This window comes from Macaca fascicularis, chromosome 12, assembly GCF_037993035.2.
Source record: "Macaca fascicularis isolate 582-1 chromosome 12, T2T-MFA8v1.1".
NCBI classification, from domain to species: Eukaryota; Metazoa; Chordata; class Mammalia; order Primates; family Cercopithecidae; genus Macaca; species Macaca fascicularis.
Window position 1 is genome coordinate 104291687 of NC_088386.1, and position 27735 is coordinate 104319421.

At 39.6% G+C, this 27735-nt stretch overlaps 1 protein-coding gene across 50 annotated transcripts in view; it reads left to right on the forward strand.

The window, feature by feature from the left end:
• The window catches only part of PIKFYVE (phosphoinositide kinase, FYVE-type zinc finger containing), a 92066-nt gene extending 83381 nt beyond the window's left edge, over nt 1–8685 (forward strand). For all 50 annotated transcript variants that reach the window (XM_065525946.1, XM_065525951.1, XM_065525949.1 and 47 more), the window contains 6 exons: nt 719–895; nt 1298–1401; nt 2591–2719; nt 3833–4094; nt 4505–4579; nt 5123–8685. In XM_065525946.1, coding sequence (XP_065382018.1) covers nt 719–895; nt 1298–1401; nt 2591–2719; nt 3833–4094; nt 4505–4579; nt 5123–5238 — 863 coding nt within the window. In that variant the 3' untranslated portion in view covers nt 5239–8685. The remainder of the gene's footprint in view (nt 1–718; nt 896–1297; nt 1402–2590; nt 2720–3832; nt 4095–4504; nt 4580–5122) is intronic.
• Nucleotides 8686–27735: the final 19050 nt, after the last annotated feature.

Consider the following 27735-nt stretch of genomic DNA (forward strand, 5'->3'; position numbering starts at 1 on the left):
AGTGCAGTGGCCGGATCTCAGCTCACTGCAAGCTCCGCCTCCCGGGTTTACACCATTCTCCTGCCTCAGCCTCCCGAGTAGCTCGGACTACAGGCGCCAGCCACCTTGCCCGGCTGTTTTTTTGCATTTTTTAGTAGAGACGGGGTTTCACCGTGTTAGCCAGAATGGTCTCGATCTCCTGACCTCGTGATCCGCCCGTCTCGGCCTCCCAAAGTGCTGGGATTACAGGCTTGAGCCACCGCGCCTGGCCTGCTTTCATTTCTAATAGTTAAAACATTTACTTATGTAATCTAGAGCCATAGAATTTTGACAATTGGATTTAGAATTGTGTATATGGGTGCCAGAAATGTATTATCCAGAATAATATGTACATTACATTTTCAGATATTTAGTAAGCATTGCTCTAAAAGTACAATGATATTAATATGGTAGGTAATAAGGATAAAATTAGAACTCAGTCATATTTTTTTGTGTGTGATTTTCATTTTTTTCTCTTTTTTTGGAAAATATGTAAGGATGGTCATATGATGTTCTTTAATTCCCCCTGAAGATCACTTTAACAAAATTGTGATAAATAGGGATTTGGATCTAACATGCAAAATGCCATCATGGAGAAACTTAAATGGTTGTATTTGGCCAGGGCAGGGGATGAGGGAGCGGAGGAGGAAGATATTTTCTGAGTCGTAAAGCTTTTTTATAAAACTTCTGTTGTTTATAGAATTTTCTGATGCTAATGCCAAGTTTTACTGTCGGCTCTACTATGCGGGAGAGTTTCATAAGATGCGTGAAGTGATTCTGGACAGCAGTGAGGAAGATTTCATTCGTTCCCTCTCCCACTCATCCCCCTGGCAGGCCCGGGGAGGCAAATCAGGAGCTGCCTTCTATGCAACTGAAGGTGAGCCTTTCTCATTGTTTATTGATTGGTTCAGTAGTCTCCATCTCTTTCCCTCAGAAAATGCAGCAGGAAGGATATTGCTTAATAAGAACTTTCATAACTATGACCTACTAGATTTAACAGAGGTGTTTATAAAGTTTTGTTTGGTAGTTTTGAAAAGTAGATCTTCTAGAACTGAACTTAGATGTGTTATTGACAAAAGTAGAGGGTATTTGACTACATAAATCCATAGGATCCCTTCATTTCATTGAGAATTATGTTCTGATGAAAATTTTCACTGACATTAGAAAATTTCCCTTAAAATCATAAAACAACCCAATCATTTAGGATCTTTGGAATGATGTATTATAGATTACAATATATATCGTGATTGAGTAAACACATAAAATTTCTGCCTTTTAGATGATAGATTTATTTTGAAGCAAATGCCTCGTCTGGAAGTCCAGTCTTTCCTCGACTTTGCACCACATTACTTCAATTATATTACAAATGCTGTTCAACAAAAGGTAGAAATCTGAAACCGTGGTCTGTAATCAAAGTTTGGTGGCTTTTTTCACATCCTGAGTCTTTCTGTTAGTCGGTTCTTGTGTTGCTATAAAGAAATACCTGAGGCAGGGTAATTTGTAAAGAAAAGATGTTTATTTGGCTCATGGTGCTGCAGGCTGTGTATACAAAGCATAATTCTGGTAGCGTCTGTTTCTGGTGAGGGCCTCAGGAAGCTTACAGTCATGGTGGAGGGCAAGGGGAGCCAGCATGTCACATGGTGAGAGATGGAGCAAGAGAGTGGGGTTGGGGGTGGGGGAAGTGCTGCATTCTTTTAACTAACCAGATCTTGTGTGAACTCAGAGCAAGAACTTATTACTAAAAGGAGGACACCAAGCCATTCATGAGGGTTCCACTCCCATGACCCAAATACCTCTCAGCAGGCCGCACCTTCAGCATTGCAGATAACATTTCAACATGAGATTTGCAGGGGCAAACATCCAAACTGTAACAGTCCTAATGGCAGTTTTCTCTGTGGTAAGATATATGCAGGACAGGAATCGATCTCTATTATGCTATTGAGGTATTATAGGACTCAGAGATCTTAAACTCTGTATTTCCTGCGTTTGTTAGTGAGGAACCAAATGATCTTGAGCAAGTTGCCTTTAATTAGTTTATATAAAAAATCACTTAAGACATTAAGACTGGATGAAATTAGGTGCACATTCAGTAGTTGGTAATTTTGCTGAGACTGAAACGTGTATTGAGAAACAAGGGGATACTTCCTTTAGCTAGAAAGAGAGGCAGCCAGTGGCCCAGGTTTGTCCACTTGTCATTGAGCAGCCACCAGTGCCCCCCACCCCAACCCAACTGTCATCTTAGAATCATGAAAGAGTTACATAGTTTTGGGGTTTTTTTTGAAGTTATCATGGTTTATTGCATCGTTTTGGGGGAAATTACATGTCATAATGAAGTTTTTGAATTTGATCAACTGAAGGATTATTCCTTGGGAGAATGTTAAGGATCTAATATTTTTATTGGCATTGCTGGTATACTCACTTCTGAGATTCAAGAGTTTGAGTTTTTTTCAAAGTCCTCTGGTCATATTAATAGAAAATTATGTTCAGTTATTACATGGATAATCCTTACATTGGTATTAAATTATAAATAACCCTTTTTGATAAGAATTTATTTTGACCTTCTCTTGATTAGAGGCCCACGGCATTGGCCAAAATTCTTGGAGTTTACAGAATTGGTTATAAGAACTCTCAGAACAACACTGAGAAGAAGTTAGATCTCCTTGTCATGGAAAATCTTTTCTATGGGAGAAAGATGGCACAGGTAAGGGTATTGGACTATGTGAAGCATTTAGCTACTGGAACCTTTTGTACCTTTGGTTCTTAAATACAGTGAATCAGAGAGTAACATCCTATTTTATAGTAAATATTTAACTTTGGTTACTAGCCCATATTTAACTTTTGACTTGCTCAGCCTTGGAGAAAGAACGAAGAGGAATTATTCTTGTGGGGCGGTCTTAAAATACAGCATATCCAATATTCTAGAATCACAGAATTGGTAGAATAAGAAGGCAGATCTACTTCCCACATCTTTTTTAAAGATTAAGAAGCTGACACCTACAGAAATTAAGTACTTAATCAAAATCACTCAGTTATTCCTAGACTCAGGTTAGTCTAGATTCTAAAACAGTACTCTTCAAAGAGCTAGTCCTTGAACTGTTTGTAGTCTGTGATGAGATAAGGAACGTGTGTGCTAGAATGTAATTCAGTGCACTGCTTTCTTCACTGAGAACACCTTCTATGAGAAAAATGTCAGCTGAACTAAATAATATACTTAATAATGTAATTGATTTATATTCTGGCACTAGTTCCCTAATGTCGTAGTGAGCCAGGAGCAGCTGACCAGCATTGGTCTGTAGAATATACTACAGGTTGTACTGGTCCTGGTACTCAAGTCCCCTGTCCTTTGAGTGCATTGCTTTTCCTACCACCCAAATATTCCTACGTTATGCTCTTCTACATTGCTGTAAGTAAGTGTCCAGAGTTTGGTATCAAAACTTTGTTTCTTAAGACTATTTGCATCTCTCTCTGTCTCTCTTTCTTTTAAACACTGTTTTGTGATCCAATGATATATTTCTGGAGTTACTTGTTAATGTATCTTAAAGTTGATTAAATTGGCCAGTGTATTTCGGAAATGTTTCAGTAATTGAGTACCTAGGTGTTAATTTTAAATGATAGAATTATATTACTGTGTATTTTATGTACTATACAATGATATCAACATGCATTTAAAAACTTATGATTCAATTTTCAGTTAAACTTTGGAGTGTATGTAATGGTACTGACTATAAGGATTCTTTCTGCCTTTTTGATTTACTTACATTAACTAATTTGTGGCAACCCATACATAAGTGACAAAGCATTTTCTTTCTCCTAGGTTTTTGATTTGAAGGGCTCTCTTAGGAATCGGAATGTAAAAACTGACACTGGAAAAGAGAGTTGTGATGTGGTCCTGCTAGATGAAAATCTCCTAAAGATGGTTCGAGACAACCCTTTATACATTCGTTCTCATTCCAAAGCTGTGCTGAGAACCTCGATCCACAGTGACTCCCATTTCCTTTCTAGCCACCTCATTATAGATTATTCTTTGCTGGTTGGACGAGATGATACTAGCAATGAGCTAGTAGTTGGAATTATAGGTAAGTCAATGAGTATCCTACTTATATTTCATGATTGAAGTCAGAGTCAAATTTTAAAGATTCTGTTGAACTTGGTCTAATAGCTTATTGAATATTTTCACAAACTTTCATTTGAAATTTCACAAATAACAGTTTTTTATTCTAGTCTCTTCTACTCAGTTTCCTCATTTTCATTATCTTTACCAAAAATATGTGAATTCAAAAAGTCACTTATAAATGAGGCCCTTTGTGATTGTTGTGAGGATTAAACAAGTTAGTGTGGAGAAAACCCTGAGCACAGCACTTGGCACATTATTAGCACTCAGTAAAAGTTAACTGTCATAGAAGTAGTAGTAATAGTCATTGCTATTGTCATTTGATTATATTTATTAACATAGCTTTATTGCTAATTTCACTCTTTCTACCCCCAGATTATATTCGAACATTTACATGGGACAAAAAGCTTGAGATGGTTGTGAAATCAACAGGAATTTTAGGCGGACAAGGTGAGCAGAATTTTTGTTTTGTTTAAATTGTTCACATATATTTCTTATCAGTTAAAATTTTAAAAGTGGATACTGATTCTTTTTTTTAGTTGTAAAAAATAAGTGATTATCATTGATTTCATTGTCATTTCTAAAGTGACCAAACAATAATGAGAATTGTATAGGTGGGGAAATACTGGGTGTACATTTGAGTTAAAATGTCAGAGGTTCTCAAAAAGATTTCTTAAAAAGCCAGATGTTCTGAATAAGAGATTGTCTTTAATTAACACTTGAGACTTCCAAGTTCTCTAAGCACTGTTAGCCTCATTTGTGCTTCTAGACATCTCTCATCTCTAGGCAGGAGCTAGTCTTTTTAAACAGAAACTCCTACCAGGTAGGACCTTGTCCCATGCCATGTGGCATAGCAGATAACCTTTGCTGCTCACTTAGACTGCTTCTGCATGTGTGTCTTTATGGCAGTTTATATGAAAGAACATGGTCAGTTGACTTCAGTTGCCCAATCATTTAACAGCTTTCCCCCCCTTTTCTCTTTCATAATCTTAGGTAAAATGCCAACAGTGGTGTCTCCGGAGTTATACAGGACTAGGTTTTGTGAGGCAATGGACAAGTATTTCCTAATGGTACCAGACCACTGGACAGGCTTGGGTCTGAATTGCTGAAATCAAGCGCATATTTTGAAATGGACTGTGAAGGAAAAGGGGACAGGAACAAAGGACCAAAAATAAGCTACATGTTTTATTTGTTCATCGTGTTCACCACTGTATACAAAGGCTTTTCAGTTCTGTGGCTCTTTAGACTGTCCGTAATGGAATGGTAAAAACTCCCATGAATTTGCACTTTGGTTTTTGATACCTGTGGATTAGCTGTCTATAGGTTGGGAAGTGGCATGAAAATTTTCTTAAGCTAAAATACAGACATGTTTCAAAGGGCTAAAGTTGGAGATGAGTAGATAGGGTAAAAAATGGGTTAAATTTGCTAGCTTAATTGTTTTAAGAAGAAAACAATGTCTCATAAATTGACTATCCTGGCATCACATTTAACACATTCTCTACTTAGAAAGCATTTGTAGAGCTGCTGAATTTGTTTTGTGTTTTTCTGTAATAATTTAATGTTACTTATTAGAATTTCTGAAACCTTTACAAAAATTCTGATTTATTCCATTAATGGCCAGTTAAACACGTGGGCATTTATTGTTTTATTGAGGAATTTGACTTAAACTGAGAATCCTGTCATGTTCTTTATCTTTCCAGCTTGCCTGTTTTTGAGTATGTTTTATGTTTTTAAAATTTTGTTTTCTCTGTAGATGACAGGAGGCTACAGCCATTAACTTTAAGCCTTCTTTTTGCGATATTTTTAAAACTTGTTTAAAACTTTTGTGCAATTGATATATTAAACTGCATTTACTTGCATATGCTCATATTCTAGGGTTTTTTCTCTATTTTCAGGGTATCATAATAAATCATTAGTAAATGAGTCTGTAGTTACTAAACCCTAATGAAATAATTATTAATGAAGGATTTTTAAAATATAAAATAAATTAGGCCCAATCCAAGAAATTGAGTGAGAGGGAAACACTTGTTTTTTTCACAGAGGCAAAGTGTCTTTTCAGTATAACCAGCAATTTATTAGTGGCATCTATAAAATAAAAAAATTTCCACTTGGACATCCCCTTTCCAGCTTTCTACATAATGGCTAGTTCTGACTGCTAAGAAATGTTAAGAAATAGGCTGGGTGCGATGGCTCATGCCTATAATCCTAGCCCTTTGGGAGGCCGAGGCGGGCAGATCACCCGAGGTCAGGAGTTCAAGACCAGCCTGGCCAACATGACGAAACCCCGTCTCTACTAAAAAGACAAAAAATTAGCCAGGCGTGGTGGCATATACCTGTAACCCCAACTACTTGGGTGGCTGAGGCAGGAGAATTGTTTGAACCTGGGAGGCGGAGGCTGCGGTGAGCTGGGATTATACCATTGCTTTCTAGCCTGGGCAACAGAGCAAGACTCTGTCTCAAAAAAACAAAATGAAACAAAAAAAAAAAAAAAGAAAGTTCTTAGTAAAGAACTTCTTGTTTAATAGCATTTTTGTTTAAAAAGTGATCAGAAGTAGTAAACTATCTTTAAGGAAATACTGTAACCCCAGAATATTTCCTCTTGACTTCTTTTTGTAACAAGGATAATTTAGGGATTTATAAAGTTGTAAGGATATCACTGTTTTTGGACTGCCTATAATAATAGCACATTAGCCTTCACATAATAAGAAATCTGGACAAGTTCAGTTACACAGTATGATGAATACTTGAGTAGGAACATTATAGAAAATTTGCTTTAGAGAATGAAGGCAGTAGGTTGGTATTTGGTGCTTATTAAAAATGTGGTTTGTTTTGAACTGGAAGTAAGTTGACCAAGGACTTATGACTAATGTGATGCTAAGTTCCGCTTGGCCCCTTTTAAAAATGTGTATGTGCCTTTTAAAGATACACAAAACACTGAGGATTTTAGTTTTGAAATCAAAGACTAGTGAAGGAGCTGTACAGAAGTAAAAAAATAAATGTGGAACATTATTCACTTATTTTGTGTCCAGGAACAATGGATTTTGTATCTGACTTAAAATGCCAACAGTGTCTTGTCTCTGTTCATTTTTTCTGTGAGGATACTTAGTGTTATTTATCCTGTCCATTTCCTGTACTCCCCTAGTCATGAACGCTTGAAGTATAAGGTGTCTCCTACTAGGTGCAATAAGGTTGTTTCTTTTAGTTTCAATTCTATGTGCATAGCAGGAATGCTCAGTAGGAATGGCTTCTGACAATAATGTGTCCTGTTGATTTTGTTTTCCTTGCCCATGGCTTGAACAACTGTGTTTTAAAGTACTTTTGTCTAGTAGGTAACTTTGTGGCAAAAATTTTCAATATAATACATTCTGAAACAGTAGTTGCTGCCTTGCAAAGGTAATCTCTCCTTTTAAAATTGGACAACATTAATGAAGGGGAAATGTAAAATTTGACTATTTCTGTTGAGTGGTAGAACTGTATGTCTGGTCCCTTGCTGCTCTTGTTTAGGCCACTATCATAGATACGAGATATTTCAAATACTGTACTACTCAGTGTTAAATACTGAATGGCTGTTTTCCTCTCCTTCAAGGCCTAGAGTATATTAATTCTGAAAATTTAGGAATGAGGAAGAAATCTTAATACTTCCTTCCTTAACATACAATATGAGTCCCAAGAATAATTGATAGTAGCAAGAGAAAACTATGTCAGTAACATGTTGCTTTGTACAAAAATCTTATTTATAAATGTGAAGCGTTTTGATGCCATCAAAACTTATTAAAAAATAGGAAGGATTTACTTTTTTCTAATTCTGACATAAGAAAAATAATGGGAATAAGCTGTTGCAAGCTCTTTTGTAGTTTATTGAATACTTTATATTCAAAATTTCTTACAAACTATAATTTTTTCTATGATTTAGCAGTGAGTGGTTTTCTAGCTTTAGCTGTTTTTAGATATTGTAAATACTAGGGTTATATTGACATCAGCTTTTGTGATGACTTTGTGGTCATCAGCTTCATGACATTTTACCCATTTGCAGTGACCCTGTGTAAAACTGCCAAGGGAAGTAATTATCTGTAGGAGTTTGCTGAGCTTGAAGAGTGAAAAGTGTTGTGAATGAGCCTGATCATAAAACGGATCAAGCCATTCATTATTCCTCAAGTATTAATATACTGACTTATGCAGTATTTAAACCATCTAGTGCAATCCCTTTTTGTTTTTTTTGTTTGTTTTTGTAACACAGGTGCAGTGTATTATAGAAAAAATAAAAACTACAATCATTAGCAGTTTTAATACTGCTGTGTCAGTTTTGTAAAAAATGTACATTGTCTTTTGACATGTTGAATTTTAAACGAGAGAAATGACATTGTAAATCATAGTAGCCTCTTTTAATTTAATATGAAAAATGCCACTATATTGAAAGTACTTAATGTATTATATTGTATATATTTCTCTACTTTGGTTCTAGCTATTTTATATGATTGATATGTTATTTAAAAGATAACTGCCTTGAACTTTTGGAGACTTGTAATGTAAATAAAGAAATCTTAACAAACTGAGAATCTGCTTACTCAACTTAGTTTTGAATCTGCTTGAAGAAATTGACAACAAAAGGAAATGGAGTTTGTCTTGCAAGCCTAGTCTCTGTGTTACTGATGGAGGGTGTCCAGGTTCTTGGCGTTTTGAACAAAGAATTGGACAAAACACACAAAGCAAGGAAAGAATGAAGCAACAAAAGCAGAGATTTATTGAAAACGAAAGTACATTCATTCCACAGGGTTGGAGCACTGGGGCACAAGAGCTCCCGTTACAGAACTTTCTGGGGTTTAAATACCCTCTAGGGATTTCCCATTGGTTACTTGGTGTACACCCTGTGTAAATGAATTAGTGGCCTGCAGTCAGTCTGATGTGTTGCAGAAAGCAACCCATCAGGCTGAAGTGAAGTTAGAAAGGTTAAACCCTATGCAAGCGTCTGGTTGTGGAAAACAACCAATCAGAAGCTCAAGTTACAAAGGTTACAGCCTATGCAAGCATCTGATTGGTTGTGGAAAGCAACCAATCAGAGGCTGAAGTGAAGTTACAAAGTTACACTCCTATGCCAATGTCTGGTTGCAGAAAGCAGTCAATCAGAGATACTTTAAATTTTCCGTCTGCCATGCAGAAAAGGGAGGAGGGTGCTTGCAAAGGGAGTCACTCTGAATCGGCCTTAGGTTCCCTGCCTCCAGACTATTCTGCTTCATCTGGCCTGGCAGTGTCGCTTTCTGTTCTGTTCTCTTCCTGGTTAACCACTGGAGAATCCGTAACTTAGGTAAACCCACAGTTCATTTCAGCCAATAATGGGCAAGCAGCATTGCCCTTCTTCTTCTGATAGGGCACTAAAGGAAGAAGTCCCGCCCTCTTCCATTTGCGATTGGCTGAGCTTGTGGGTGGGCAGGGCTCTCCTCTGCCAGTGCCTTCGTGCTCCAGGGGACCAAAGGTCCCCCTACGCTAGGGGAGGCTTCCGTCCCACAGGAACTCACACCTGTGGGCACGAAGCCAGGAGACCCATCCCCTGCCTGGGTTCATGCAAGGGAAGGCGAGGGTCACTGGGTAGAGCGTGCCCTGAGAGGTGGCTGGGCTGGTGGCCAGCTGTGCAGGGAGACTGGGAGGTGGCAGATCTGCGGGGCGCCCAGTCGCTGCCTCCATGTTCTCGTGCTGGGCGGGAGGAGCGGATGTGGCTCGGGAGGCAGCCAGCTCTCCAGTCCCCATCCACCCACAGGTTTCTTGGAGAGAAATTATCTGATAAAATTCCTGGGTTAATATTTTAAAAAATGGAGAGTTTTTAAAAATGATTTTTCCCTTGAAAATGACCTTTTTATGCTTCGAAGCAGTTTATCACCAGCATAGTGCTTTTTCTTTTCTCTTCTTTTTCTACGGTAAACGAAAGCATTTCTTCAAGAAGAAGGCACAGGTTCCTTGAACAGGTAAGAAGAGCTCCCCACTTGTCCTCCCGCCTTCCGCGGAAGCAGCCCCCACGGGGTCTCCTACTGGTCCCTAGGAACTTTCGTGTCACACCCGGAGCCGTGGCCTCCCCGAGCCCCTCGGGGTCCCTTCCCTAGCTGGGATGAGGTCAGAGTGCTCCTCGCAGGTCACTTGGTCCTGAGGTCCTTGCTCAGGCGCTGGGCATGCCTGGGGTGCAGAACCGTGGTTCTGGGCCAGACCTGGCTGAGACTGTGCTTGTGCAGCGAGTGGAGGCCTCTCCCAGGGCCCTGCCGCCCTCCCGCTCGCTTGAGGCTCTGGAGTCTGGCGGGTGGCAAGCCACCCTAGGAGCTCTACCTGGCCTCGTCCATCCAGCCACCCACCAAGCGCCAGGGTAAAACAGCACCTGGAAGCAGTCGTGGCCTGCTGCCACCAGGTGCCTTCTGTGATGAAGCTGGGGACCAGGGTTGCAAGGCCCTCCTCTTGTTGGCATCAGCCAGGCACGCAGTGCTGTCTTGGCTGACCCAGGCCGTAGGGCACCCTTTGAGAAACCAACCTGAGTACCCAGCCGCACCTACTGCTGGCCTCAGACATCAGCACCCCAAAGGGTATGTTGGAGTCCCATGGTGGAGGTGCCGGCCGCTCCTCCACGCACTTGATGTATACCGAGGATCCTGTGCTTGACGTCGCAGGAGGCATCAGCCAGGAGCACGTTGCTGGGATGCCAGTCCAGGCTGAGGATGGTGGAGTCAATGGGCTTCTTGATGTACTTGCACACCCACCAGTTATTCTCCCACTGGAAATAACAGATGGCGATAACACACAGCTGCCACCCACAGCAAACTTGTCCTGTGGGCCTAGCACACACAGCAGGCAGTGGGTGTGGACTTACCCGCCCAGTCCATCAGCGTCCACACAGAGGCCTTGTGGCCTGTGCCACAGGTCATGATGAGGTTACTCTTGGAGGCCCAGTTGATGCCTGTTACCTGCCCGTGGTGCTCCTTGAGCTCGGGCACCTTGGCCCACTTGGCCCCACTCTTACAGCTGTGCACTTCGTGGTTGTTGAGGCAGATGGTGGCCATCTGGGTGCGGCCCTTGCTCCAGGCTTGGCAGCGATGGGTTCCTGCAGTCAGCTGTGGGAGGTTGTAGTTGCTCTCCTTTTCAGAGTACTCCAGCTGCAGACTCTGGGCAGGACGCACACAACCAGTGCTCTGGTTTTTTGAAGTAAAAAATGCATAATGCAATTTTACCATTTTAGCCATTATTTAATTGTAAAATCTGGTAGTGTTAAGTGTAACTGTGTTGTTGTGAAACAGAGCTCCACAACTTTTTCCATCTTGCAAAACTAAGTAACTCCTCTTTCCCCCTACTCCCAAGCTCCAGGTAATTACTGTTTCTGTTTCTATGAATTTGACTACTTACATTACCTCATATAAATGCGTTCATAAGTATTTGTTTTTTCTTGCCGGTTACATCACTTAGCATAATTTCTTAAGGTTCATTCAAGTTGTAGCGCGTCAGGATTTCTTTTTCTTTTCTTTTTTTTTTTTTTAAAAAAGGATGAAGACTATTCCTTTGTATGTATATACCACATTTTGTTTATCCATTCATTTTTCTTCAAATGTTTGGGTTGTGTGATGTTTAATTATGTGTCAGCTTGACTGGGCAAAGGGTTGCCCAGATAGCTGGTGAAACATTATTTCCAGAAGAGACTAGCATTTGAATTGGCAGGCTGAATAAAGAAGATCTGCCCTCATCAATGTGGATGGGCCAGAACAAAACAAAAAGGTGGAGAAAGGACCAATTCTCTCCCCACCACCCCTGTGCCCTTGAGCTGGGACATCCATCTTCTGCCATCAGACATCAGAACTTCTGGTTCTCAGGCCTTCAGACCCCAGAAGTTATACCAGTGGTTTCCCTGGTTCTTAGGCTTTTGGACTCAGACTGCGGTTTCACTGTATGTTTCCCTGATTCTCAGGCCTTTGGACTTGAACTGAATTACAGCATGAACTTTCCTAGTTCTCTAGCTTCCATACGGCATATTGTGGGACTTCTTGACCTCCATAATCATGTGAGCTAATCCCCATAATAAATTTCCTCTATGTATCTATTTCATATAGATATGATATCTATATATCAATCCCATAGATAAATAGATGTCTCATATGTATATCAATGTCTCTCTATATAGATGTCTCACATATGGTATCTGTGTATCTACTTCATCTCTATATATCTAATCATCTATATATAGATGTCTCATATTTATATAGATATATCTATATCATAGATGCATAGGTATCATATATATGTCTGTTTCTTTGGAGAATTCTGACTGATACAGGTTGCTTCCACCTTTTGGCTGTCATGAGTAATGCTGCTGTAACCATGGGTATGCAAATACTTCTTTGAGACTCTGCTTGGAGTTATTTTGGGTAAATACCGAGAAGTGGATTGCTGGATGATTTGGTGGTTCTAATTTTAATATTTTGAGGAAATTCCATATTGTTTTCCATAGTGGTTGCACCATTTTATAATCTTACCAAGAGTGCACAGGGTTTCAGTTTCTCACATCCTTACCAACACTTGTTTGTGTGTGTGTGTGTGTGTGTGTGTGTGTGCGTTTAGTGGATGTCCTAATGGGTGTGAGGTGACATTTCACTGTGGTTCTGATTTGTACATCTCTGATGATTGGTGGTGTTGAGCATCCTTCCATATGCTTGTTGGTCATTTATATATCATCTTTGGAAAAAATGTCTATTCAAGTCTTTTGCCTATTGTTTTTCCTTCCAACTTTTATTTTAGGTTTGGGGGTACATGTGCAGGTTTGTTACATGGATAAATTGTGTGTCATGGGGGTTTGTTGTACAGATTATTTGGTCGCCTAGGTAAATGAGCATAGTACCTGATAGGTAGTTTTTTGACCTTCCCCCTTCTTCCACCCTCCACCCTGAAGTAGGCCCCAGTGTTTATTATTCCCTTCTTAGTGTCCGTGTGTACTCAATGTTTAGCTCCCACTTATAAGTGAGAAAATGTGATATTTGGTTTTCTGTTCTTGCATTAACTTGCTTAGAATGATGGCCTCCAGCAGCATCTATGTTGCTGCAAAGGACATGATTTCATTCTTCTTTATCGCTGCATAGTATTCTGTGGTGTATATGTACCACATTTTCTTTATCCAGTCCACTGCTGATGGGCATCTAGGTTGATTCCATGTCTTTGATATTGTGAATAGTGCTATGATGAACATATGTGTGCATGTGTCTTTGTGGCAGAACAATTTACATTTCTTTGGGTATATACCCAGTAATGGAGTTGCTGGGTCGAATGATAATTCACTTTTAAGTTCTTTAAGAAATTCTAAACCTCTTTCCCCAGTGGCTGAACTAACTTACATTCCCATCAGCAATGTCTAAGTGTTCCATTTTCTCCACAACCTCACTAACATCTGTTATTTTTTGACTTTTTAATGATAGCCATTTTGACTCATATGAGATCGTATCTCTCTGTGGTTTTGACTTGCATTTCTCTGATGATTAGTGATGTAGAGCATTTTTTCAAATGCTTGTTGGCTGCATGTGTCTTCTTTTGAGAAGTGTCTGCTCATATCCTTTGCCCACTTTTTAATGGGCTTCTTTGTTTTTTGCTTGTTAAGTTTCATGTAGATTCTGGATATTAGACCTTTGTCAGATGCATAGTTTGTGAATATTTTCTCCATTTCCATAGGTTGTTTACTCTGTTGATAGTTTCTTTTGCTGTGCAGAAGCTCTTTAGTTTAGTTAGGTACTACTTGTCAATTTTTGTTTTTGTTGCTTTGTCCATTTTTAAAAATAGAGTAATTTGATTGTTTTATTGTTGCATTGTAGGAGTTCTTTATATATTATGCATGCTATCGTCTTATCAGATATATGATTTACAAATATTTTCCCTTATTCTGTAGGTTGCCTTTTCACTGTTGTGTCCTTTGATGAACAAAAGCTTTTTTTTTTTTTAAATTTTCTGTTATACTTTAAGTTCTAGGGTACATGTGCACAACAGCAGGTTTGTTACATATGTATAAATGTGCCATGTTGGTGTGCTGCACCCATTAACTTATCATTTACATTAGGTATATCTCCTAATGCTGTCTCTCCCCCGGTCCCCCCACCCCACGACAGGCCCTGGTATGTGATGTTCCCCTTCCTGTGATCTCATTGTTCAATTCCCACCTATGAGTGAGAGCATGCGGTATTTGGTTTTCTGTTCTTGTGATAGTTTGCTGAGAATGATGGTTTCCAGCTGCATCCATGTCCCTACAAAGGACATGAACCCATCCTTTTTATGGCTGCATAGTATTCCATGGTATATATGTGCCACATTTTCTTAATCCAGTCTGTCACTGATGGACATTTGGGTTGGTTCCAAGTCTTTGCTATTGGGAACAGTGCCACAATAAACATATGTGTGCTTGTGTCTTTATAGCGGCATGATTTATAATCCTTTGGGTATATACCCAGTAATGGGATCGCTGGGTCAAATGGTATTTCTAGTTCTAGATCCTTGAGGAATTGCCACACTGTCTTCCACAATGGTTGAACTAGTTTACAGTCCCACCAACAGTGTAAAAGTGTTCCTATTTCTCCACATCCTCTCCAGCACCTGTTGTTTCCTGACTTTTTAATGATTGCTATTCTAACTGGTGTGAGATGGTATCTCATTGTGGTTTTGATTTGCAATTCTCTGATGGCCAGTGATGATGAGCAATTTTTCATGTGTCTGTTGGCTGCATAAATGTCTTCTTCTGAGAAGTGTCTATTCATATCCTTTGCCCACTTTTTGATGGTGTTGTTTGTTTTTTTCTTGTAAATTTGTTTGAGTTCTTTGTAGATTCTGGATATTAGCCTTTTGTCAGATGGGTAGATTGCAAAAATTTTCTCCCATTCTGTAGGTTGCCTGTTCACTCTGATGATAGTTTCTTTTACTGAGCAGAAGTTCATTAGTTTAATTAGATCCCATTTGTCAATTTTGGCTTTTGTTGCCGTTGTTTTTGGTGTTTGAGACATGAAGTCCTTGCCCATGCCTATGTCCTGAATGGTATTGCCTAGGTTTTCTTCTAGGGTTTTTATGGTTTTAGGTCTAACATTTAAGTCTCTAATCCATCTTGAATTAATTTTTCTATAAGGTGTAAGGAAGGGATCCAGTTTTAGCTTTCTACATATGACTAGCCAGTTTTCCCAGCACCATTTATTAAATAGGGAATCCTTTTCCCATTTCTTGTTTTTGTCAGGTTTGTCAAAGATCAGATGGCTGTAGATGTGTGGTATTATTTCTGAGGGCTCTGTTCTATTCCATTGGTCTATATCTCTGTTTTGGTACCAATACTATGCTGTTTTGGTTACTGTAGCCTTGTAGTATAGTTTGAAGTCAGGTAGCGTGATGTCTCCAACTTTGTTCTTTTGGCTTAGGATTGCCTTGGCAATGCGGGCTCTTTTTTGGTTCCATATGAACTTTAAAGTAGTTTTTTCAATTCTGTGAAGAAAGTCATTGGTAGCTTAATGGGGATGGCATTGAATCTATAAATTACCTTGGGCAGTATGGCCATTTTCACGATATTGTTTCTTCCTATCCATGAGCATGAACTATTCTTCCAATTGTTTGTGTCCTCTTTTATTTCATTGAGCAGTGCTTTGTAGTTCTCCTTGAAGAGGTCCTTGACATCCCTTGTAAGTTGCATTCCTAGGTATTTTACTCTCTTTGAAGCAATTGTGAATGGAGGTTCACTCATGATTTGGCTCTCTGTTTGTCTGTTACTTACCCAAGTAAGACTATTGGAAGGAAATCTCTCTACATTGAAAATAAATAGAGTACTGGACCTTTTCTGGGTAACATTTCAAAAATGTATTGCTAGCAAATTCTGTGGTTTGGCTTCACAGATGGCACTAAACAACCCTGCACTGTCCTTGTTACTTGGATTATAACTAAGTATTTCAATGTGAGTGAATATCAGATTACAGGATAATATTCCTGGTTTGTAGGAAAAAATAGTGGGATATGGAATAGCTCAAGTGTTCCCCTAGTTGGCTTGACCAACACCTGTGACTACAGTTGGATAGATGGACCTTAACTTGGTCAATAAATAAAATACATTTCTATAGTTACCAAGTCTAAATTAAAGGGTTTCTCTGTCAGGTGTTTCACAACCTGTTTTACCCTCATAGCCTAACAGAAGCACACTGGAATCGAGGATGTGCAGATGCCAACATGATTGATGATAAGGGTTGTGAAAGACACAGAATTCCAATTTGGTTGTTCACAGGTTCCACTATGACCTTGTCTAAACCAACACTGGTCTCTTTTTTTTTTTTTTTGAGACGGAATCTCACTCTGTTACTCTCGGCTCACTGCAGCCTCCACCTCCTGGGTTCAAGCGATTCTCCTGCCTCAGCCTCCCAAGTAGTTGGGAGTACAGGTACCCACCACCATGCCCAGCTTATTTTTGTAGTTTTAGTAGAGACAGGATTTCCCCATGTTGGCCAGGCTGGTCTCAAACTCTTGACCTCAAGTGATCCGCCAGCCTCGGCCTCCCAAAGTGCTGGGATTACAGGCGTGAGCCACTGTGCCTGACCTGGTCTCATTTTTATGTGGCAATAAGATATATAAAAGTTTCCTACCTAAGTGGTTAGAGAAATGTGAACTTGGATATCTGGTGCCTTCCCTTACCAGATACCCCACTTTGAATACTAGCCACATTACAACTGGGGCTCTTTTATATATAAATTAATGCCATGTAGATAAACCTGATGAAACATCATAGACAACCCACTTGTGTATTGCAACCCTAAGTTATAAGTAATGAAACGGCTTTTCCAAAGCCTGGCAATGTATGATGTAGAAAGAACAATCCTAAGCATTCCAAAGTAATGAACAAGCATCTGGTGCCACTATACAGACTGGGAAGCATGCCATTTACAAGTTAGCAGTGTAGCCTCTGTTGTACTCCAAAATTGTGTCCTAGATATGCTGACTGCCCACCAGAAGGGAGCTTGTACAATCACTGGCAACAATGCGACTTCTATATAAATTAGAAAGGAAAAATTGTGTCTAATCTATATCATTTAAAAAGAAAGGTTGGCCGGGCATGGTGGCTCACGTCTGCAATCATAGCACTTTGGGAGGCCGGGGTGGGCGGATCACGAGGTCAGGAGATTGAGACCGCTCTGGCTAACACGGTGAAATCCTGTCTCTTCTAAAAATACAAAAAAATTAGCCAGGCGTGGTGGCGGGCGCCTGTAGTCCCAGCTACTTGGGAGGCTGAGGCAGGAGAATGGCGTGAACCCGGGATGCGGAGCTTGCAGTGAGCAGAGATTGCACCATTGCACTCCAGCCTGGGCGACAGAGCGAGACTCTGTCTCAAAAAAAAAAAAAAAAAAAAAAAGAAAGGTCAACATTCTACATTAGGTAAATAAGGCATAGTCCAATTAACTGATGAACCGACCTATTCCCACAACTGGGAGACTGGTTCAACAGAATATGGACCAGGGTGTTCAGATTTTTCTCTGTTGTAATGTATGTTCTTCTTTCATTTTGCAGATCTGTTACCTCCCAACTCCTAATATGAGTCTTTTCTACATAGGAAATTATCCAATCTTTGTGAAACTTTATGTGAAGTTTCAAATGGGGGAAATGAAGGAATGAACAACCCACCTCCTATCCCCAATTTATACCCACCTGTGTTAGCTCATTTGCATTGCTATGAAGAGATACGTGGAGGCTGGGAAATTTATAACGAAAAGGGGCTTCATTGTCTCACAGTTCTGCAGAGTGTATAGGCATGGCGTCGGCATGTGCTCAGCTTCTGGTGAGGGCTTCAGGGAGCTTACAATCATAGCTGAAGGTGAAGGGGGAGCACGCATCTTACATGGTGAGAGAGGGAGCAGGAGAGAGGGTCGGGGGGTGCCAGGCTCTTTAAACAACCGCCTCTCATGTGAAGTAACCAGAGCCAGAACTCACTCATCACCATGGGGATGGCACCAAACCATTCACGAGGGATCTGCCCCTTCACTCAAACACTTCCCCGTAGGCCCCACCTCCAACTTGGGGATCGTATTTCAACATGAGATTTGGAGGCGACAAATATCCAAACCATATCACCACCAGAAAGGCATCAAGATTCCTTTAAACTGAAAACATTTGGACAAACCATCGCGGAAAGAAGCCTTATCTGACCGAAAGCAGAGCTGTCCAAGAGTTCTGTTATCATAAACCCCTTGTGAGGGAGTTTCCAGACAGTGAGGTGATAGATGTTTGCAAATGTGACCTTAAAAAATAAAGTTGTGTAAATGAGTCTTATCAGAACCTTTTATACTTTTTCACTGAAGCCTCAGCTGGTATATAAACCCTTACCACTGGCTCTTTGGGAAGTGACTCCTTATAGAGCTCCCTCAGGCATGGAGAATAAACTTTTCTCCTGTTCATGTATTTTCCACTAATTCACAGGCCCTAGACCGCTCAGATCTAAGTTGACAGATGAAATGTTTTCCTCCCAACATGACCAAGCTTATAGTGCTTTTATGGTATATCTGTAGAGATTGCAGTCAGGCATAACATTGTTAGGGTTGCAGTAACTTTCAGGAAATGCTCAAAGTTTAATTGATTTAGTGGTCTTGCACTGGATGAGATGACTCTGAGTCATCATAGGTAGCAAAGTGTTAGTTTTTTGCCACTCACTGTGTGTTGTGATATGACATACTCATAATGGGGTAGGACAAGATGTCAGTTTTGCTTCCAAACTTTCCCTACTTGTTTCCTTTTTACTTCGCCACTAATGTTGAAGAAATGCAAGATGGAAAATCTCAATAGTTGACATTGATTGATTGATTGATTGAGACCGAGTCTCACTCTGTCACCTGGCCTGTAGTATAGTGGTGCGATCTTGGCTCACTGCAGTCTCCGCCTCCCGCGTTCAAGTGATTCTCCTGCCTCAGCCTCCTGAGTAGCTGGGATTACAGGTGCCCGCCACTACTCCCAGCTAATTTTTTGTATTTTTAGTAGAGACAGGGTTTCACCATGTTGGCCAGATTAGTCTCAAACTCCTAACCTTGTGATTCGCCCGCGTCGGCCCCATAAGGTGCTGGGATTACAGGCATGAGTAGTTGACATTTATTAAGTGTTTATATGTGATGAGCACTGTTAGACTATCCCATGCAATACATCACTTGATTGATTTAAGAGATTGTCATTTGAAAGACTAAAGAATATTTTCCAGAAAGGATGCTTGGTCAAGCCTCATCATCCTGAGCTGGATGAGACCTTGGTTTTGGGCAAGTTTATTACAATTTAAGTCTATTCTGGGCCATGGAAGTGTGTGTTAGGACATAGAAGTAGTTTTCTTGTCCAGAATACTCTGTAACAATATACCCTAAGCTTGATTAGCTTTTTGGCATTCGCTTAACTAAAATGTTCACAAGTAGGTACAGTTTTAGAATTGTTAAGTAATATACTATTTGTAATAGCAAAACACTACAAACGAATACCTAATATAAGAGGGAGTGGATGTATAAACTAGGGCATGTCAACTAAAAAAGATATTTGAAATGCAGGGAAAACGTTTACTCTAGGCAATAGTTACAACTTTTGTCTATTATAGGTACATAAAGGAAAAGAGTACACAAAGAATTACATTAATGATAAAATTAGGAACAATGTTCCCATCCCCAATTTATACCCCAAAGAAAACATGTTCTGGCTGGGCGTAGTGGCTCATGCCTGTAATCCCAGCACTTTGGGAGGCTGAGGCAGGTGGATTGCCTGAGCTCAGGAGTTCGAAATCAGCCTGGGCAACATGGCAAAACCCCGTCTCCACCAAAAATACAAAAAATTAGCCAGGCGTGGTGGCACATGCCTGGAGGTCCAGCTACTCGGGAGGCTGAGGTGGGAGGATCGCTTGAACTCAGGATGTGGAGGCTGCACTGAGCCAAGCTCATATCACTGCACTGCAGCATGGGTGATAGAGTGAGACCCTGTCTCAAATAAATAAATAAATAAATAAATAAATGAATAAATAAATACTTATGTTCTAGAACATGTATTCTGATGTCTTTGGCTAAAACAAAAGAGAAGAAAAATAAGTAGAGAGCCAAGTGAAGTGTCTTGAAAGAGATAAGCCATAAAGTGAGATATATGAGTAAATCAGTAGCTGCTGGCCTAGGAATTGTTTCTGATATTTTCACCTATTGAAAGAATTTTTTTCTTTTTGTAAATCTTGTTTTTTTTTTTTTTTTTTTTGGTTTGTTAAACTGAAAAATAAAAGTTATGGAGAGATAATATTGCTGTAGTAATGTCCCTTAGCGCATCCTTGGAGTTAGTTGTCTTGAATTTGGCCCGCCCTGATTGTTATTTGCTGCTTGTTGCATTGAAAAAATTTCAGATTTACCAAAATATGTGTGCCAGGGTGGAGGAAATTTTTAACTTGATGAATTCTCACCTTTAGCACATTGTCTGCTCTTATATGGCACTTAGCAAGGTGCTGTAACAATTGTCCCTGCTCATGTGGTTGGAGGAAGAGGGTATTTGCCGGGACATTGCTGGAGTCAAGATGAATCAAAATTAAATTGTAGTGGTGAGCAGTGGCCACTAGAGGGCTGTGAAGTACTTAAGTCTAAAATTTCCACATAATCTGGAGCAGAGGAAACTCTGGAAGGACCACTGGGACTAACGGAGTTCAACCACGAACATCTTTATCTGAATCCTAAATGTCTTCTATGTTATTCTTTGACAATACTTTGTTACATCTCAGAATTTGTAGTTTTGAGGTGGAGGCTTAAGTTAGAAATAGTTTAATATATTCCAGAATATAATTCGCTTTTTTCCAAATGAAAGTAGCACTAAAAGCTTTTTATTTGAAAGCAATTACACTTCATATACTTTATGTATTTTTGTCCCTATATCATCGAAATAGTAGATTCAAGGTTGTTTGTAAAAATAAGTGATTATACTGCATATAAGAATAGCCCCACCTTAAAGACTTTGATTTTAATGACATTGAGAAGGTCTTTTTTGCCCTTTTTTTTTTTTTTTGACTATCAAAATGCTTTCAAATTTCTCCAATTCAAAGAACCAACTGTTCTAAATTTAAAAGACAGACAAGTGAAAAGAGAATATACTGCCATTTCTGATGGTTCTTTTTTACTCTTGATCCATCACTCTCCTGTCTTTGGCTGACTCTTTCTCCAAAAAGTACCCCTTATTTTTCCTATGCCCTTAACTTCTGTTTCAGTTACTCTATTACAGAACTTTGAGAAGTTGTACACCACTCACTGCTACCTCACACTAACTCTGCTTACTCCTTGCAGTCTGCCTTCTACACCTCACTGATTGTTCCTATGACGGTCATCTTTGGTTTAGCACTTGTTTGAAATCTAATAGCCTAAATGCACGTCGATTACTGTTTAGAATTCAAATGACATTTATTTATTTATTTTGAGACGGAGTTTCATTCTTGTCGCCCAGCTGGGGTACAATGGCATGATCTGGGCTCACTGCAACCTCCACCTCCCAGGTTCAAGCAATTCTCTTGCCTCAGCCTCCCAAGTAGCTGGGATTACAGGCACCCTCAACCACGCCTGGCTAAGTTTTGTATTTTTTAGTAGAGATGGGGTTTCGCCGTCTTGGCCAGGGTGGTCTCGAACTCCTGACCTCGGGTGATCTGCCCACCTCAGCCCCACAAAGTGCTGGGATTACAAGCGTGAGCCACCACGCCCGGCCCAAATGACATTCACTTTTAAAAGCAACTAAATCCAGGAAAGACCTTCACTCATTCAATCAAAAAAACATGCATTGAACATGTATTCTTGGCTAGAACCAGTGCTGCAGAGATGAAAGATGCCACTCCCAGCCTCAAGGAGCTTGCAGTTTAGTGGTGGCACTGGATGTAAAATAATCATTCGGATGTGAGGTGAAGACTGATGAGGTCTATTTTGTTGACAGAGGTAAACATTCTCAGAGAATATTTAATTAGCAACATGACAAAAATTAGTTGATTTGTTTGAAGGATATTTAAGTGAATTTAGAGATGAGATTTGTTTTTACTTTTTTAGTTTCAGAGAGTTATGTTGCTTGCAAAAATCTTTGGTTTCTACTATCTATTTTATAAGCCATCTGAGACCAAGATGTTTTCTTTTTAACATGTAAACTTGATGCAATCTCTTTGTAAAATAATGCATCCCCCCTGTGAACCTCAAGGAGAAGAAGAAAGTTTAACCTGAACACTTAATTTCAAGTTCCCTGAGAAGGGAACATGCTGTATGGCTCAGGGAGGAAGACTCTATTAGCTAAGGTAGAAGGACAATGTAAAACTCCTGTGAAGACACCTAAATGTCATTCCACTCAAAGCCCATTATTAATAATTTGAAACTGTCTTCTCTGTGAAGGCAGCGACCTATCTTTACTCATTTTTGACTCTCTTAACATTTCTTTATATAGCTGAACTAGAGGCAAGGCAAAGAACTTGACATGGTTGTTTTCCCTTTAGAATAAAGTGGCCAGAAGCAGTTTCTTCTGTGTGATCCAACACTTTCTTATCCCCAAAGCAACTCTGCATAGTCTAGATGTACCAGAGCCCAGCAGCCTGTGAGGTGATGTGATTTGAAAACTCTGTTCAACAGAAAGGCTCCATGTTGGATGATGCCTATGAATTCAGTCACATTCTCTTTCTTGGTCATTTTGGTTTCCAGAGAAGGCAGTAGAAGCAGGTTCTGTGTGTATAACCAGAGACTAGAGGGAGGAACTGACAGGGAAGCTGGATCATGAGAGTGGGGTGCTCAGCAGAGTAGGGAGTAAGAGAGAGCAGGCTCCAGAGGAGATGACAAAACGCCCATGTCTCCAGCACTTCTTTAGCACTCTGAGTTCCCATCCTCTCATGAATAGGGAAGAGTTTCCTAGCTCTCCATAAAGCCCAAATAGGTTTCAGACTTTCTTTTCTTTCCCCCCCACACACAATAAATGCCCATCAGGTAACCTGGGCATGGCCTTTTATTTAAGCACTAACCATTCTAAAAGGAATGAATACATTCTTCGCTGCCATTTCACACAGTGTAACAACATGCCAATTTACCATACCATTAACATTTAGCCTCATGTTATTTCTGTGTTTTTTCAGTCAGTAATGAAAGCATTTTTGCCAAGATCATATAGTGTTAAACTGTATTGGTTGAAATCCTAGGCTTTTTTTAATGTAAACTAGCACTTTACAAAGTATTACAAAGGAAACGAACCAGGCAAACTTGAGAAGGAACTTTCTTATCCATGTTGTTATAGGTTATAAAATAGTTCCTATTTAAATTAAAATACCTACTGTTGCACTTTTATGTGTATTTTTATATATAAATAACATCTGGGTTGGCAAATGTGTGATTTTCATCAAAGAGATTTGATTGAAGGTGAAATATTTTTGTAAAACTAGTCCTTTTTTAAAGTTAAAATTTTATGTTACCACATGAATTGGTCAGCAGAAGTTTATTTACGTTACTTAAATTGATTTTTAAGAGCACCCACAAGGTTTTAGCTATTATTTTTGGACTTGCTTCCTAGCCCACACAATTAAGTAACAAGAGTAAGAAAAAAGAAAGCACACATCCAAATCATCTTTCAAAACCCAGCTTCTACCCAATGACGTATCATTTTATTTCTTGATCTTGTAATGTTGAGCACATGCCTTGGACATATTCCTATATGTGGGCTCTATTCTCTGCAGCACATCACTCCCTCTTCTATCTGCCCCTGTTGTGTGCTCCTACTCCTACCCTCTTCAATTAAAAATGCCTCTTTCAAGTATGTAAGGTAAGATTGATGGATGATTGCCTTCAGTAGTTCCCCCCAAAATTCATAGGTTGAAATCTTAGCCCTCAGTGTGACAGTATTAGGAAGTATGGAGCCTTTGGGAGATATTTAGTTCGGGAGGGTGGAGCCCTCCTGAGTAAATTTAATGTCCTTATAAACGAGACCCCAGAGAGCTCTTTCACCCTTTTCTACCATATGAGGACACAGCAAGAAGACAGCTGTCTGTGAACCAGGAAGCAGGCCCTCACCACACACCAAATCTGCAAGCAACTTGATCTCAGACTTCCCAGTCTTCTGAACTGTGAGATATAAATATTTGTTGTTTAAGTCACGCACTCTAAGGTATTTTTGTTATAGCAGCCTGAATGGACTCAGGCGGTAGGCAAGAGGAGGGCAGTGCACCTGAGTTATACATTGGGCAAGTCATTTACCGTCATGAAGCCTTGGTTTACTTGTGTTAGATATGGGGATAATGATAGCTACACTGCAGGGTGGTTGTGAAGATTAGAGAAAGTGCATATACTCCGACCAGCACAGCATGTGGTACATCAGTACATGGTGTTAACTGAAGATACAGTTGAAAACTAAAGATAGCTAGTGAAACACATGTTCTCTGCACATCACACAGTTTCTTGGGCAGTTTTCAAAGTGTGACTCTGCAGTTCATACCACCATTATCACTTAGTCTGTAACAAATAATCATATTTGACACCAGGCTGGGATTTAATAATTTTACTTGGGCAGCAGCTGGTTTCTGGAAGTGTTCATAGGAAGAAAATGTATATTAATAAAGTAAGTAGATAATGCTCTTTGTTGAAATGTTGGATATTATGGGACACAAAAGAATCAGGGTAAATGTACCTTTACACAATTGAGCATCAGAGTGTCATAGTTACTTCTCTAATGATTTACAAAGAGAGAGTTCCTGGAGTAAGTGAAATACTTAGTAATTAATTCAGCCTGTGTTTCTGCAAGTAATCAACTGCAGTGATAAAAAAATAAAAATGGAACTGCCTTTTACTCATTGGAAAGATATTTGCTACATTCAAAGTCATCAAAAAGGCAAAGCAATGAAGCTTAATTTGGGTTTTAATAATTAAAAATCGATCTTAAAGAGACCCTTGGGTCCTGGCACGGTGGCTCATTCTTGTAATCCTAGCACTTCGGGAGGCCCAGGCGGGCAGATCACTTGAGGTTGGGAGTTTGAGATCAGCCTGGCTAACATGGTGAAACCCCATCTCTACTAAAAATAGAAAAATTAGCTGGGCGTGATGGTGTGCGCCTGTAATCCCAGCTACCCGGAGGCTGAGGCACGAGAATCACTTGAACCTGGGAAGTGGAGGTTGCAGTAAGCCAAGACTGCGCCACTGCACTCCAGCCTGGGTGACACAGTGAGACTCTGTCTCAAAAAAAAAAAAAAAAAAAGAAAAAAAAAAAAAAGAGACTCTTTGTAAAGATGTGTTACATAGAGCATTCCTGATTCTTAATCTCCAGGGTCAGAAAAATTCAAAGGCTCAGAATCATCCCAAACCAATTATCCAGTGGCATCTGCATTTTCTGATTTCATTCTCACTAGCTGTATGAACGTGGGTATGACCCCAGGAGCCAAGGAATTCTCTAATGCCTAAGGACAGCCATGAGGTCAATGAATAACATGTGTCAGGTTTCCCTGGCACAGAGGAGCTTCCCAGTAAATGTTATTTTCCTTAGCTATTTCCCATTTAACATGTCAATTATTCTTAGCGAGTTTCCATTCAATGAGAGTTTATATAATTTGTCATATTGAATAGGAACTTGCTAAGGCAAGCAAGCTATATAGCAGAGGAAGCAGCCCCAAGTGACAGGACATAAACTTTCAATTCACAAGATACTTGTATGCGAATTATGATGGTATCTGAATTAACAGTGATATTTACAGTTTAGTAATACCTTCTTCTTCCCTTGTCTTTGGCTTTATAAAAAACCCTGTGAGTCATGTATGTCAGGAACTTTATCCTCATAATTGAGAGAAAAATACTCCAAATTTTGTTGGAAATAAGATCAGTAGATTCTCTGTATATCATACAATGTCTTGCCTACTTAAATTATCACCCCCCTTCCTATTTAAACAAAGACTTTCTCGAAGTACCCCTGGCCTCTTGCCCTGATCCATACTATTCTCCTTGGTAATGGAGTGAGTTGCCTGCTTGGTAGGTGCAGCCATTGACCACATTTCTCTAGTGGATGGAACTCACCGAATAAAAGTCCACAAATATAGGTCTCTTTCTGCTCTCTTCACCCAGGTGTTGTGAAGTGTGTCTGTCCTAGAGCACTGGCTTTCCCCTGTGTGGACTATCTCAAGGCCTGCACTAATCAGGTAGGGACTATTAGCTGGTAGACCTAAGCCACTCTCTCCAGTACTGACTTTGTCAGTAAGGAAGGTGACATGCTGACCTCCATCTGCAACATCATTGTGTATATGTCTTCATTAGTTCTGCATATTGGTGAGAAAACATATGCTCCAATTCCTCTTGAACCCCAAGAGAATGAAGGTCAAAAAGTTGAGGACCTAATGCAAGTTTTCTTAGTATACCCAAATCTTTAGACATAGAGTCCTGCACTCTTGAGATATATCACACAATCTGTTTGTCTCATTTTCATATATGTTATATAGTTTAAAACTTTTATTTTTGGGGCCACCACTTACTGGCTCTGTGATTTTAGGAAAGCTTTTCAGCCCTTCAGAGCCCCAGTCTCTTCATCTCTAAAGTGATAAAACAGATATAAAGAACCTATTTCAGCATATGAATTGTTTTCCTTTTTCCTCTAAATGTATTATATCCAGTTAAAAAAAATCTACTTGAAGTTTGCAGGTATCTTCACAGTGTTTATTATTTCTCATTTTTAACCTTTATTAGAAATTAGCATATTGTCATAATTGATAGTAATACAATATGTACACTCTTTCATTAAACTTATCTTTTTAAAATACAAAATATTCTTTACTTACATTTTTATTTCTGGACACAGGGTCCTGCTCTGTCACCCAGGCTGGAGTGCAGTGGCACAATCATAGCTCACTGCAGCCTCAAACTCCTGGGCTTAAGTGATCCTCCTGCCTCACACTCTGGAGTAGCTGGGATTATAGACCTGAGCCATGGTGTCCAGCATGCACTTAAATTTTGAATAAGTTGCCCTTACTAATTACACTTACACTGATGCATCTGAAAGAGTAATACAACAATAGAAGCCTTTTATAGTAATTATTTGTGGCAGATAGACTCCTAAAATGACTCCCAAATGACGCACACCCTTCTACAATCAATACCCTCCCTCTTGAGTGACAGTGAATTGCTCTAATCAGTTGACGGTCAGTTAATCAAAAGAGAGATTATCGTGGGCTGAACTAAACTAATCCCAGCAAGATAACAGGGACTTCAGTCTTGCAAACAGATGTCATATAAAGGGAATTATATCTGCACATTTGATTCTTGAACCGTGGGCAGGAATTTGTTAAAGAGCGTGGATGTGGATAAAGGTGGGAAATAAAGGTGTATCTGGTGTCTCTGCTCAAAAGCTCACGTGTAGCTATAAGGCAGACATTTAGGGGAGTGGTATCCACAGTCAAGAAGAATTAATACATAGCGTTTGAGTCTGGCTTCTTCCAATTAGCATAATGCTTTTGAGGTTCATCCATATTGTTGCATTATCAGTAGTTTTTATTTATTTATTTTATCAGTAGTTTCTAAATTGTTGAGTAGTATATTACATTGTATAGCTATACACAGTGTGTTTATCCATACATATTTATGGATACTTGGGAGTTCCTAATTTTTAGCTATTCTATGAGCATTCACATA